General features: G+C 38.0%; 1 protein-coding gene across 2 annotated transcripts in view; it reads right to left on the bottom strand.

The window, feature by feature from the left end:
- Positions 1 to 365: 365 nt before the first annotated feature.
- Positions 366 to 15679, bottom strand: part of LOC124170480 (Na(+)/H(+) exchange regulatory cofactor NHE-RF1) — a 118425-nt gene continuing 103111 nt past the window's right edge. The window contains exons 2-3 of one of the 2 annotated variants that reach the window (XM_046549208.1): positions 6572 to 6670; positions 366 to 991 (exon numbers count right to left, since the gene is read on the bottom strand). In XM_046549208.1, the coding sequence (XP_046405164.1) occupies positions 953 to 991; positions 6572 to 6670 (138 nt within the window). In that variant the 3' untranslated portion in view covers positions 366 to 952. Of the gene's footprint in view, positions 1539 to 6571; positions 6671 to 15679 lie in introns of both variants that reach the window. The other variant, XM_046549207.1, reaches the window with a different exon arrangement.

A 15679-nucleotide genomic window follows, 5' to 3' on the forward strand; every position in this document is an offset into this window, starting at 1 on the left:
CCCTGGGGAGCAAGAGGATTTTGGGGATACTAATGTAATTGCTAAAAGGAAGTTAGTGTCTACAGGGTGAACTTCATGATTCAGGATAGTTTTAGTTGACTTCTAATTTTACAGAGTTGTTTCGATTGTGAATTTCACCAATAAGTTTTGCTGTATTAACCCTGGAAGAACTGAAAAATATGCCACAAAAACTTCAGCAGCAAAGAAAGGTAGGCAACTCCAGTTGTGGCATTTTTATTGCCCCCCCCCCCCCACATATTTTCTTTGTGAACATTTTACCAAACATCTGCAGACAGTAAAACCTCAATACTTATAACATCAGCAGAGCTTTGAAATGGGCCATTGAAAAAAGAATGAGAAACAACTTTAAGGATGAACACATTTAATTTTCATTAACGTGTCTTCTTAGTGGAGGAGAACATTTGCCAAGTGCTCACATTTGAGCAACACAATATCTTACTTCTTTACACTGAAAATCCTATCACACTAATTTCTCCTTCACAAAAATCACAAGGAACAAGTAGTATTTCCATGAATCATTCATGACCCTGATACATTATTATTTCCCAAATAATATACTTATGCACCATTGGGATTTGAAGCAAAAGTCAACGAAACAACAATATGAAACTTGTTTCATAACAGTGGTTAAATAATAATGATAGGCATAACAACTTGGCCATCTTTCTAATGGATATTGTATGACCATTTTCAATAGTAGTTTACATTTGCCTACACAATTACTTGCATCTTGAAATGAAAGATATTTACAATGAAAATTTACATAACACTTGCAAGAACATAAATTCTTTACAAATGATTCACCCTCAACACAACATTTACCACCTAATATACACCTTCTCATTCATTGATTATGGCTAGGTATTTACTTGTGCAACACTTCCACACTCTGGAAGTTGGCTCAAAACACCATAAAGTCATAAACTTGTAACTATGTATATTGAATGGCAGCCCCAGTACGTTGATACCCCTGAAAAAATAAATCAATTTTTGTAGACTTCCATAAAGAACGACTTGGCCATTTCATAACAATGCAGTCAAGGTCCACTAGTTCCAAAATAAAACTATACAGGAACAAAAATTTGGCACAAGGTGCTACATAATGGTCAAAATGTACTAAATGCATGAAGACAATGTTTTGAGGTGAAAACTACAGAAAATTTATCAGCCTAAGATGAAAAATTCTAAGAGTGATGACTACACATAATGAATGGCATTTCACAAAATTGTTATGCAATTATGTGGTATACTAATTTTTCATCTCTTAGTATGTATATAACAAAGGAATAAGCCTATATGTCACACTGACTTAAAAACGTCCATGACTACAGTTTTTGAATTATCTCATATTTCTTCCTTGTGTCCATAGTTTCCTTTTTTGGATCATATTTTTTCTTTGCTTTTAAGTAATTTTGATAATCCTTTGCAGACATATTTAGATTAAGAGTTACACTGGGCTCAGTTTTATTCATAGTGGAATTGCCACTTCTTGTCTCTGGAGGAGGAACAGTACAGCGCTGAAAAAGAAAGTAAAGATTACAGTTTATTTCCTAAAAACAATATTAAAGTTATCAAATGGTATTTATTTTGCTAAAGAGCAAGAATGCTTCAATGGAAAGAAAACATCTAGGAAAGATACTGTAAGATCAGAAACATGTATCACTTGCATGCTGACCACTCATGTATCAAGCTGACAAACCCACACTTTACAGGTCTTTCAAGCCCTCATAATTCTACCATATCATAATATGTATTTCATGGAATATAAATAGATTTAAAGATGATAAAATATTATTTAGTCATATTAACACTTCATCACATTTTATCCGTAGAGTATTTTCAGAGTAAAAAAAAACAAAAATAATTATGCACGATGGGTGCAAAAATATTCAGAGGTGCTGAAAGATTTGATATTTTAAGAAAATCACTGACAAAGATAATGCTGTATGTACACTATCAATTAATTTTTTATTAAATTTATGGGTTTTTAATAACAGGATGGTACCAATGATAATGGTAAATAAAATGCAGAGGAAGTAAGTTGTCACCCAATCAACAGTGGTGATGTGTCAAGAGATAGGGCATAAAAGGTTTGGCCAATCATAACCTCTGCCAGATGCTGCTTATCCTGAAAAGTACAGATGGTAATTGTTAATATGTGCCATTACAAAAATGAAACTAAAACCTTTTTGGAAAATGGACACTATCAGAGCATACTCTTGGTGTGGTTTTCTCTGATGTTTGTGAAGTTACGCCAGAAAGTATTTGGTAACATTTATGAACAATTTAAGTAGTTATTTTGTAGTTAATCTAGGAAAGCAAAAGTTTGAAGCTTTGGGCTGTTTTTAGAGGTTCAAGGATTTTGATGAAAAACAGATGAACTGCAAGTTGAAGGCTTACCCAATTTGATAATAGTGGAGAATAAATAAGAATTGTTTCTTTTAAGAGAAGGCATGAAGATAAGACTGACTCAACCATAAACACCTCAACAAAATGGAGTGTCAGATTGGTAAATCAAGAATTGCTTTCTTTAGCTCCCTGTATGATTATATAATCTGGTTTACCTTTGAAATTTTGGGCTGAAGCAATCAGTACAGCATGTTTTATTAAAAATTTGCATCTTAAGCAATTGGCGGGAAAGTCTCATATGAATTGTGGATAGGAAGGAAGATGCCCATTGATAATTTACTAAGAATGAGCATTTTTTGCTGCAAAACATTTGTATATTGAATAATTGAAAATGGAGGACCAATGGATTATTGAATCATAAAAAGTGGAGTTTGAAGACAATGTTTTTCCTATGCTGTGATAGGTGTGTGAATGGTCAGAGGCTTCAGTTAGGAAACAGTTGGGAAATGATCAAGCAGCCAGTTGGAATTCTGGGGATGAGGGGGCAGATGTTGATGCCTTTTTTGAATTTGGAATTGACAGTAGTCGAGTAGAAATCAACAGTCAAACTTCTGAAGAAATATCTGAAGCAGAGTCAGTTGTATCATTTGACCTGAAGCAGCCTAAGCCAAACCTGGAACTAGATCAATAGGGTAGTTTCCTTCATCAAAGAAAACGAAATGCAATGATTGCTATTCGTTACCCACCATTAGGGTTTTCATAATACACAAATTATTTGGTTGTAGAAATACCAGTTCAAACGAATGGCAATGGTCAATTTTAACCTCATTTGAAAAAGGCCAGATTGGCGCCCATGCGATTCCACTCCACGTGACGTCACAGGGGCCTAGTTTCTACACGAGAGGATAGGAGTTTTACATCGTCTGAGATTACCAATGCATGCATGAGTCACAGAGCTCAGGGAAACATCTCATAATAATCACTTATTAAAATTGTCTAAGGTCAGAAAGTTTCCTGCGTTTGATAAGGTAGTAATAATCCATATTTAAGCCAAGCACTACCTTCTAGCAGGGTACTCAGCTACCTGCTAGCAGCCTGCATCGTATCAGCGCTCAAGCCTCGCCTCAAGGTCACCTCACAGGGCGGCAGCGGGAACCAGATATACGTCACATGGACTTTTTCCCATCATTCCTACTTAGCCGTCACGTTTTCGCGCACTTGAAAATTATCACTTTTCATTTAATCGCGAAAAATAGATATCGTCATTCAAAAATCTAAGAGCGTGAAATAGGTACTACAAGCGTAATCTTTCGATTTAGGCAATAAAAAAATAATAGGAAACCACCCTATTGTTTGTCCCTCATAGGTCAGAGAGAAAGAATATCAAGGGGCTCTCTAAACCATGCTCTTTGTATTGCCATGCCGTTCACAGTCATGCCTTTGATATCCCCACTCATTATCATGGCCCACTAAATGATGCAATCAGTGGTGAGAACAAATCAAAATGACATGAAGCCAAGTCAGAGGAGAGTAAAAACTTTAAATGCATCTTTTTAATTCATGGGGACTTGTTGATTGCCCAGTAGATCAAAAGATAATGGGAACCAAGTGGGTACTTACATTTAAAAGGGATTCAAATGAAAAGGTTGAAAGGTACAAACCCAGATTGGCAGTACAAGGATGAGATCAATAGTATGGTGCTGATTATTTTGAATTTCATTGTCCTGTTTTAAGGCGGAAATTAGGGATATTGCTAATTCCCTTAGGATATGAAAACGAATGGTACTTCAAACATATGGATGTCAAGTGTGTATTTCTTAACAGTGACTCAGAGGAAATTGTCAATGTGGCACAGCCTAAAGGGTCAATCAATTATCAAAAGGGCTGAAAATGTGCAAAACTCAACAAAAGCACGACTTTTCGCCGGCTGCCGTTCCTGGCACGGCGCCAAGAAATTCAGGTGGCTTTCCAACAAGACTACTCTCTGGATTTAATGGCGATGTGCCATGAACGGCAGCCCGCAGAAATTTGTTACGTCGGAAAGCGGCCCATGCAGTAAAAAAATTCATGATTTCCACAAAGAAACAATTCGAGGAAATAAGGTGACTTGTTAACACTCTTGTCAGGAGGATGTCTAAACCGCGTTCACGCGATGTCTACAAAGTAGCCAAAATGCCATGGGAATCTGCAGGTTGACCTAATAAAATTGCTGGAGGGTTCAAACTATCCTAATGCACACACATTCTATAGAGAGTTAACCCTTTTGCTACTAACAAAAATATGCGGCAGGATATTTCTTGACCTGGGAGACGAAAGCTGAAAATTTTCGTCTGAGATTTTCCTACGCAGGCGGACGAATGTCGAAAATACATGTTCCTTGCTTTCCTCCTTTTAAAATCGCACCTTCATTTTGTCGATTGGCACCAATAACAAGTTGTTTTAAAAAAATAAGACTTGAGCAATGGTTACGGGCAAACTGGGATAACTAGTTATCCCTTGCCAATAAATTAAACGCTCAAAGCGCCCCCATGCTTTTTTTTCGGGTTTCAACGGAACAGGATCACAAGTCACACTTGTCTACTACCGACAGATGTCGTTGCTCGTGTCAATTTGAAAAGTTTTACACCTCAAAGTTCACATTTTCTGAGCCTGGAGTAACGAGCTACCCCCAGTGGCCTCTAAGGATTAATATGATATAAAAATCTGGGATCAAATGATCCAAAGAATTCCTTCTTATGGCATCATTCCCATCAATTTAGTTTTAAATATAATCAAATAAAAAAGAGTAAAATTTGAACATAAAATGAATTTTAGAAGTTTTTAAGCATTATCCAATTGGGATACCTTCAATATGTTTCAAATGACACAATACATGCTATGACAAGTGAATTATGTACATACTTTGGAAGAAACCCCATTTCTTACTGAGTAAGACTTGAGAGGGAACAAGCTCCATGTTAACTCATGATTGTTTGACAACGTAGGGTTATCAAATCTGATGTCAGAACAGCATGGGATGTTCAAATATCAAAGGAATACACAGGCATTACATGATGAGAGGGAGTTAGTAGCGCTGCGGGACAAGCATTTGGCTACTGACCACAGGGTTTTGGGTTTAAATCCTGAGTGAATCCTTCAGAAAACTGCAAAGAATAACCCTGGAAGTGTGAGTTGGCCCCATAGACAAGGTGAGTGATAGCACTCTAGTGACAGACTCAACCCCTTTTGTTCAAAACCATTGGTCAATGCTTGGCCAAATGAAAATGTAGGGGTTGAAGAGATGTGGGGGAGGAAGATGAGGAGAGAGAAAATACAGTGAAACCTCCATTTTACATTCCCCCATTATACATTCTCCCTGATTTTGCACCGTTTTCATCAGGTCCCAAACAATACCGCCTTTAGAAAATGATACTCTATTTTACAATATCCTCAATTTTGCACTTTTTGTAAGTGGTCCATTCAAAAGCGTAAAATAGAGGTTCCACTGTATAAAAATACATGAGTTGAATAAAAGAGCACACACATTTTGAGCACTGCATTCACCAATGCGATGGTAGAGGACGGAGAGGGTAGAAGGAAGACAGAAGGTAACCCATAATAGGGGCAGCAAACAAATCGCCTCACTCCTGCTTGCTGATGGACCCATGCTCAGAGACCCCAAGGATAGAAGTAAAGATTGTTGCGCGTAAATAAGTAACATAGATGGAAACCAGCCATCTAAAAGGATCACCACGGAAATTACTATGAAGATGGATGAGAGAGAAAATTGGATGAAAGTACCTAGTAGGCTAGTACAACAGAAAAACAATATTGTTTAAGAAAATTCATGATAAGGGCTACATGAAAAAATGCTAAGTGCTATGAGGAGATGGAGGTGGGCACCCAGCATGCAAAGTTGAAAATTCTAATGAGTGAGTGAAGAGGGCACAAAATGCCCAATATAAATTATAAATATAATAAAACAGTAATGTAGTGTTTATACATACTTAGGCTTAGCTTTCTAGATATCTAAGTCCAAGAAGCTTCACATAATGCAGCCAGAAGAGGAGGAGGAGAGGTTAATATTTCTTTTGAGCTGCTGGGTACTTTATAAATTAATAGGAAGCTAATTTTTTGCACTAATTTATAAGCTATATAAACACGGCATTTTCTTTACTTGAGTTCCATGAGTCAGTTTTATTGACCAAAAATCAAATACTACCTCATCTGATGAATCCTGGTTCGAGTCAATGCTCCCTTCCTTCTCACTTGCTGCAGCAGATGAGGGACGATCATTTTTGGAATCCTTCAGATGATCTACCTGAAAAAGGTGGAGAAACTACCGTTAATTACTTTGCACAATTTAAGCTATGATAGAGCCAACACATATCAAATCATGCACGAAGATTTTTGAGCAAGCTAGTGTTAAATAATGCCATTGTTTAGGAGAATGTGTACCCATAGGACAAAAATACATATTTCCATTTGGACCTAAAACACTATATATCATCCAAGATTCAATACTTAATATGATTTTCTCCACGCGAAGAAATTCATATTAAGTATTCTTTGGAGTTCCCGCAAGAATAATTCTGATATTTTACTTCTGCACACCGCTAGGAATAGATCTCGCTTCCATAAATCGAAACTGTAAGTTGTGGAAACAAGAACTACGGTAATACCAAGGAATCGAAGTTGGAACGCGTGATTTTACGCGCAAAAATGGGGCACTTCTTCGAGATAAAATTAAATGCAAGAACTACTAGGAGGCACATGATTTTTTTAAGTATATGGTCATGGGCTTCTTCACCACTTTTATCTTACGAAATAGAACTTTGAAAGTTATGGGACCCATATTTTTCCGATCTTCGATGCGTCGCTAACTTATGGAGTGATTTGTGACGAAACATTCAGTCTTTCGCAGATAAGATGACGACGTCACGAATTCATGGCGACATGCTGCCGCTTCTTCTCAGCCTTCTGCATGGGCCAACGTACGTTTACACCATCGAGATCGATTCCTTCCCAAAATTGAATGGTATTCCCTCAACGAAAAAATGAAAAAGATTTCTAATGACGTCACAAACTTAATTTTCTTATTTTACACTTGGGAGGGAATGGCTGAACGGGGACGACTTTTTTTGCCATGACTCGTCTTTCGCCTCCATCTCCCGAATTCTTTTTCCGAATTGGGCCGATCTAACCCTCTTTATTGGGATGGACAAGAAATTGTCAATTGGATTCACCAGTGTTAGTGTGCTCCCTCCGAAAACATCACTAAAGCATTTACCAAAGAAATTTTAAGACTTACATGCTAAGCGTCCGCAGCATGGGCGCCATAAATACAACTAAAATTCTTATTGGTTCAGTCTATAGACCACCAAAAATAGGGCATTTATCAGATTTGGATACTGTATTATCAAATTACACAACGGTATTCGAACATATAATGCTGACAGGTGACTTCAATTCCTTGAATGAGGAAGTTAAACAATCAATGTCAGCCCGAGACTCAGCCTTTAGAGTATTCAAGAGAACAAATGATATCAATGACTTCGACAGATACAAATGTCTCAGAAATAAAGCGAAACAGCTGGTAAGGAAGGCAAAAATAAAATTTTTTCGAACAGCTTCTAAATCTAAAAATTCACCAACCGCTCTCTGGAAGCAACTCAATCGGCCTAGGTAAAAGTAAGAACTTTCCCAGCCCAATGAATGTATCCCTCGATAGTTTAAATCACACCTTTTCACAGCCACCAAATGAAATTTCAAATGAGGACAAGGAGCAAGTCATCATAAAAACATACTCCATTAAAGCAGCCGCCTCAAATAACCATATTAAGCAGCTTACTTGGAAACATGTTACTCAAATGCAAGTATACTCAGCGTTTAAATGCATTTAGTCTTAAGCTCAAGGCTCAGATGGTACTCCCCTTGAATTCATTAAAATATTGCTCCCATTAATTCTACCATACCTCACAAACATTTTCAACTCAACGATCGTCACTATCACAAGATCATTTTCCCATTCAATGGAAATCTGCCCTAGTTAAACCTATTCCAAAAAACACTCATGAACAAATAACTTTTCGCCCAATACATTTTCTTTCTATTATTTCTAAGGCTCTAGAAAAACTTGTTCACAAACAGATCACTACCCTTCTCGAACAAAATAAAATACTCAATGATTATCAGTCTGGCTTTCGGCACGGACATAGTGCCACCAATGCTTTAGTTAAAATAACGGATGATATGCGACGCTCCATGGACAAGAAAGAGATCACAGCACTCGTTCAGTTAGAATTTCGAAAAGCCTTTGAATCGATGGATAAAGGCAGGCAGCTAAAATCCATTGCATGGGTTTTTCTCTTTCTACTGTTAAATGGATTGCATCTTATCTCTCGAATCGGAAACAGAAAGTAATTGCAAATAATTTGTAACACTCTTGGGCTCACCTTACTAGAGGAGCCCCACAAGGATCCACCCTCGGTCCCCTTCTATTCTCACTTTGCATTAATGATTGCTCGTCAGGACTTAATCGCAAGTATCACCTTTATCCAGACGACCTAAAAATCTATTTTCATTCCACAGTCAAGAATTTAAGCGACAGTTTGATGTCCATCAATTGTTACTTAGCATGCCTCCAAGAATGGTGCAATAATAACTTTCTATGCATAAACCGTAGTAAATCCCAAGCAATACCAATGGGTTACCAAAGAATTTTAGCTAGAGTGCAGAGGGATGAACTGCCAAATTTACGTATCGCCGATTCCCCGATTCCTTTTTGAATTGAAGTCAGAAACTTAGGATTAATTATTGATCAAAATCCCTCTTGGGCATCACTCTTTAGGCAAAATCTCTCTTGGGCATCAATCTATCTAGGGTATGCAAATAAAATCACTAAATCCGTTAATCAATCACTTTATCCTCTATTAAAATTTAAATATGTCATCCCTACACCTCTTAAAGCGCAATTAGTATCTTCTTTAAAATTACCTTTATTTGATTATTCTGACATAGCCTACCTGGACCTCTCTCAAGAACTTAGTCTTAAGCTTCAACGTTCCATGAATAGATAAATTATATTCACATTTAACTTACAATTATCGGACCATATAACTGATTAAATTAATAAACTGTCATGGCTGAAACTCGACTCTCGATGCCGGCTGCATACTCTTTTTCTCCTGTATCACATGCTAAACACAGAAACACCTCCTTACCTATGATGCGAGTTAAGGATTCTTGACACTGTCCACATGACAAGCACACAAGGGAATCCCAATCTTGTTATACCTCATCACCGCATTGTCATTTACAACAAATCATTTACTGTTACTGCATGCAGGGAATGGAATAATCTTAACCTTTCAACTAGGAACTCATCATCATTGGCATCTTTTAAGAGGAGGCTACACAAAGCACTTTTCTCTACACAACAAGCTGGATAATATACACGACACTGAGCAGCGCCTGCGACCAAGTGAAGAGAGTAGCAAGAGAAGGCTACACTTGCTACTCTCCTCATAAGCATACCGAAAGATCAACGGGGGCTATAACAGTGGATTTTTTTTCGAAGAAATGACATTTGTTGGTGGGCCTCTTGTTATTCTATTGGATGGGCTACGGAAGATTTTGAGAAGCGGCGAGCACAAGACACATTTGACGCAATTGTTGCTTTTGACCCTCTAGCGTGCGCGACTGTTATTTTTACACGACCGGGCGAATGGCGTGCTTTGCCCATGATATGTGCATATATGATAACACTCGATTTTTGTTGAAATTAATCTTTATTTGTAGAAATTAGTTCAATCTTGTACATTTATAGGTGATAAAGATATAAAAGTACACATGTGGTACACGGCCGGTCGCGCAGCGTAATTTATACGCCACGGGTGACAGGTTCCTCTTGCTCATCTAAAAAAATAGCTGCAACACCTCGAACTTTAAAAACTCGCAATATAGAGAGTCAAAGTACATTGTAGGAATACACGAGACCATTATAGCACAGAATGTACATACAAAGTAGAAATCCTTGGTTTTCGAAGATTGGCGTACTTTATACGCCAGCGCGCCCTGTCCAGGGTTATCAAATTTTATTTCATCCTATTTTTTAATTGAAATAATATTTCGGAATGGTTCTTTTATCATATAGGGACTGGTAAACTCCCTTTGGAGTAAAGAGAATTACAAGTGTTCGAGAAATATGGTATTTTATATTCGTCTTGTATTCTTATTAATTATGTCTGTACGCATATTGTTGCTCGCCGCGAGCATTTAATAGTATGTGCTCTCCCAAGAGTGGTTTTAATTTTTAATGTGGAAGTTGATCAGCATTAGAAAAGAAAAAATTAACATTTTAGCGCACACCGACCCTTGCTAGTGTAGTCGTTGTATCTGTGTTTGAAATGACACTGTTAAAATACCTAAACGCCATTATGATGATAAAAAAATAGTCTCATGTCAATCTTGTCGCAATTAAAATTAATCAAAAACTTGACGCCTCATGATCACAATGAAGGAAACAAAATATACTGCTGTGACGCTGCCCCGAACCCTGGCCCCCAAGGCGGGAATCATAAACGCTGCCACTATCCCACCTTACCCCCTGTAGAAAGGTGTGGTATTTTGAAATTATATACGGCTTGTGGAAAGAACCGCATGAAAATTAACTAATTACAGCCAAACTAAGGCCCATTCAACAGAACCACTACTAGTTTAGAGATGTGTTCACCATTCCGAAGGCCATAAAAAATACGGCATTGAAAAAGGCGGAGCAAGGTACGTGGTCTCCCATCGTCAGTAGGGTTTCGCAGGTTTTTCACACCCTCCCTTCTTGTGTGGGCGTTTTCCTGCAGTAGGTTTTTTTTCGCTGAACGATACTACTCTCTTGTCCTCATGTTTTTCCCAGAAACTAAATTTTTTTTTCCGACACAAATTTCCACATATACATACCTACTTGTTTATCTTGTTTGACATTTCACCAATAGCGTAAATTGTAATTTTTTGCAATCGAGGGGTTAGGTGGAAGAGGGGACTTATTAGTCTCAACCTCGCCCAAATAAATACATATTATTATTATTACCCAGGATGAGAACTAGAGGGGGGGCAAGCCGTAGTCGTTCAGGTTGTAACATTTTAGCACAGAAAAGGTTAATGAAACCAACATTTTAAGAAAGTTATGATAGCGCTTTGTTAGTTTATAAAATTGTTTGCTTGAAAATAATTATAATTTTTATTTTAGTTCGATATAACTTTCGTTTTGAGCTAAATTTATTTTCGCTTCTAGGGAGAGGCAGCTGCCCCCTCCTAGCCCCAGCTGTCTGCAGCCTGCAGCACTGCAATTGGGCATGATTTTACAATCGCTTACTGCAGCCCGTCTGCGTGCAGCGGAACCTACTCATAGCCGTAGGGTACTAAGAAGAGGCTCTCCGGGCCAGCAGCATGGGCCTTCTTCGGCGGGCAACACGCAGCCTCGGCAGCTCGCAGTTTTACATGCTTCAAACATCCAGTCATGATCATCCTGCGTCTTCTGAGGTACATATTTAACGAGGTGTTACTTCAATCGTTCTATCCTTGCTGACGCGGCGGTAAACTTGCCCATTTAATAAATTTGCCTTCGCTTCTTCTACAACCTTCTCTTCGATTTTGTTCAATAACCAACAAAGAATCAAAAATTTAATTACAAATTTCGTGATCCTATTTAAAATCCCACAACTGTATAGAAATTGATGCAGGTATTGTAATATACGTGAAGCAAATGAAGTTTCACGTACCTAAGTTACATCTTCCGCCGCGGTGCCCAAAAACAGCACTCTTTTCAATCTTAACGCAAAAACAAATTCAGTATGCAATAAAAAAGTTTGAATTCAATTATCCAACTAAACATGATTCATGCTTTCTGTTGATGAATGTAATTTATTCGTGCAGCCATTTTTTTAACTGAGATATAGGCTTTCATTTTGAAACGGACAGTAAAATTACAACCAATGAAGCTGTATGGACATTAGCACTCAGAATCGCTAATTATACCCCAATTAGCGACTAGAAACTACATCACCATGATATTGGATCCAATATGCTCGTGAATATGGCATATGAGGAGGGTCCCTGAGGGCTATCGCTTTTATTGCTGTCGTTGCAATATTATGGATTGAAGACTACGGTTAAGGATGATGATTTCATAGGTAATACCTATTTTCAAGAGTTAAAATGAAGCTTGTTGCTTGCCAGCAGTATTGTCCCACAGTAATTAACTTCTCATTATGAACTCTAAGAGAACCTTGAAATCTGGGACACAAGCTCTTACTTTGAGCATAAAAATATTCCAACGGAGCCATCGCACAGTGGGCTAGAATCGAAAAAAGATGGCCAAAACCTCAAAATCGATTTTTTTGAGCTAAGAAGTTGAAACGTCGCATACATATTCTCAAATAAATTGTGCATAATTTCCAGATTATTTCTTTCCTGTGCTTCCAATTTAACAATATATGTGAGGTCAAAACTGAACAAATTTAGCGAAAAACGACCACCCTCGATTTTTTCTTAAAATTGCCGACTTTATCCTCGTGCAAGGGTTTCATGGAAAGTTTTATCGACAAAATTGTTATACCATCTTAATTAACACTTTTTTTCTTTCATTTGAAGGGTTTTTAAAGATTTTGTTTCATCAATCACCATAGATATATAACAAAATGGCGGAGCCTGTTTTCAGCCCTTTTTTTACATAAACGTAGAGAAAAAGTAGACATTACCCCGGACTTCCGCCAAATGGCTGATACTACGTCGTTCTATGAAACTTCTACATTTTGGATCTAAAGTAAAACCTTGCACCAACTTGCAACCCCGAATTTTAAATCGTTTTTTCGAGTGTGCGGTCGACTCCGGTTCTGACCGGCGCACAGTGGGCTGAAATCGAAAAAAGCTGGAAAAAACCTCAAAAACGATTTTTTTGATTGCTGAATTTGAAACTTTGCACAGTTGCTGCCAATATATTAGTGCATTTTTTGGCCTAAACCGTTTTCCATTGGTAAATTTTTTAAACAAATTACTTGGCATCAAAGTTGCCCTCATTGATTTGTTTTCGAAAATCAGTATGTTAAAATTAATGCCACACCTTCTGTAGTTATTCAATAGAAGCAAATATTTACAATATTATTAAGTGGTTTATTATTGTTAATTCTCCGTAACTTTCACGACTTAGTTGTATTTTTTGTGGCCGATACGATACAAAATGGTGGACCCTATTTTTCGTCGAAATTTTGTGTTCATGTAGGATTTTTTTAAAAGGATCACCGAGTTACCTCGAGATATATACACCACATATACAACAAAGCATGTGTACATAGAGTGTGATACCAGAAGGACAGCTGCGACCACCAGCGACGCCGAAATTAAGATCGATTTTTCGAACATGCGGCACAGTTCGGAGCTTGCTGCTGGCCAAGCGTGGTCAAGCTGGCACGCGGCAAGCGTGTGGATGCAATATGGTCTCATTCAATTTTATATGTGGATAACAGATATAATAGTGATAGAAAATAATCACCAGAAAGTAAAATTAATAAATATTGCTACGAATGACTCTTATTATGCAATCGCTGGGCACTGCAAGAGGTGCACTGAAAGGTTTCTTTCTTTGAGTGCAATCCATATACTACTACGGAGAATTTAATTATAATTAACGGTGCTCTAATTTCTGTGGACAGAAGTTTTCCAGTGTTGCAGCCTTTTCGATGATAAGGATGCCAATTTTCTGCATTAGTAAAATAATGATTCTACAGTCTCTACAGACTCTTATCTAAAAGGAATACCTCCTTAAGCTCACTTCAAAATGAGACCGACATAGACTTGGTCTTAGATTTCGGCCATTGTATCGATCAAAATTTCTTCTACACTACAGGCTTCCAAATTTATGGTGGTGCAGTTGAAATCTCCACCAAAATTTCCTGGCCTTTGGTCATTTTCCTTGGTAGATATATTCGAGTTAGTAATTTTACATAATTTGAGAAGCAAGGAAATGGTTTTCTAGATGAGTAAGAATCAGGCTTTTATTCTACTGATAGTTTGATATCCATGCATAACACCGCATTCGCTTTAATATTCTCCAAATAAACCTGCATCTTCCATGACATTTGAGCCGCTCTGGCTTTCACAATCTGGGCGTCATCATTGACAGGATTACGTTATCTCATCCTCCGTATACTCATTGGGCGCGGAGGAATATTCAGCCATTGTATAAAGATAAAAGTATTTTACGACGAAAATGTTATCTCACATTGCGTAGTGGCATATCTCCAGTCGCGGCATCCTCAGAGCTTCTCGAAATCAGAGCATCAGAAAATGATTGCGAGACCTTTACACGGTGATAATTGGAAGACCGTCAATTGTGTCGGATTAAAGACGCACCTGGCTAGGGTTTACCATTTAAGAAGAATACTTACCAAAGATATGTTCATATGAGAGTGAAAACAGCACGTCGCCTTCGTTCGAGTGCTTCGTTCGTGGGATGATAAAGAAGCGAGAAACTCTATTCGATGAAACACCACATAAACGCGGAAGAGAAGGGCCAATGAGTCGATTGGGATTTTTTCTCGATTAGCATTCGAATCATTAGCATCGCGATTATTACAGGAAATACGCTCACAACAGCAGTCTATTTCCTCATACACGTGAGCTCTTGGCAGTTCGGTGATATGAGCCGAGTCTCAGGGGCAAGATTCTTAGTACATATATACTGTAGAATCACTGGGATTTCCCAAATTCGAACAGACTGACCCACACATTACTCGACTAGACTTTTAAGCCAGATGGTTCCAAATGATTCCATAATTCCCCAACATATCGCGAGTTTGCGATGATACTTTAATTGTAGTGATAAGTTTTTCCGAATAGTGGAACTCAGAATTATTTTTATTTATATCACCTTAAGTTCCATACTGCTAAGCCTAAAATTCGCAGAAAAGTTCGCAGATCTAAAAATATTTCATCACTTCTCTAAAAGTTGGTAACATCGATTTGTTTAACGCCGACGAGGCGCCAAATAAGGGACAAGTCGTCCCACTACGCATCGTTTTTTACCTTCCACCATCTTCTTATTTATATTATTAAAGATGAACGCCCTCCTATCAGCACACGCGGGATGAATTTTGCTGCATTCGAGGCGTGGGAGGGGGAGAAGCGAGCGGGGAGGGGACGGGATCGGCTTGCTGCTCTTGTATCCGCGACGCTGCGTGGGCGTTGGAATATTTTCTTCGCGGGCGCGGACTCAAATTATGCATTTTGTGGCTAAACGGTGGCAGATACGTCAAAAATCACTAAATGTTTGCCTTAC

Source organism: Ischnura elegans, chromosome X, assembly GCF_921293095.1.
Source record: "Ischnura elegans chromosome X, ioIscEleg1.1, whole genome shotgun sequence".
NCBI lineage: Eukaryota > Metazoa > Arthropoda > Insecta > Odonata > Coenagrionidae > Ischnura > Ischnura elegans.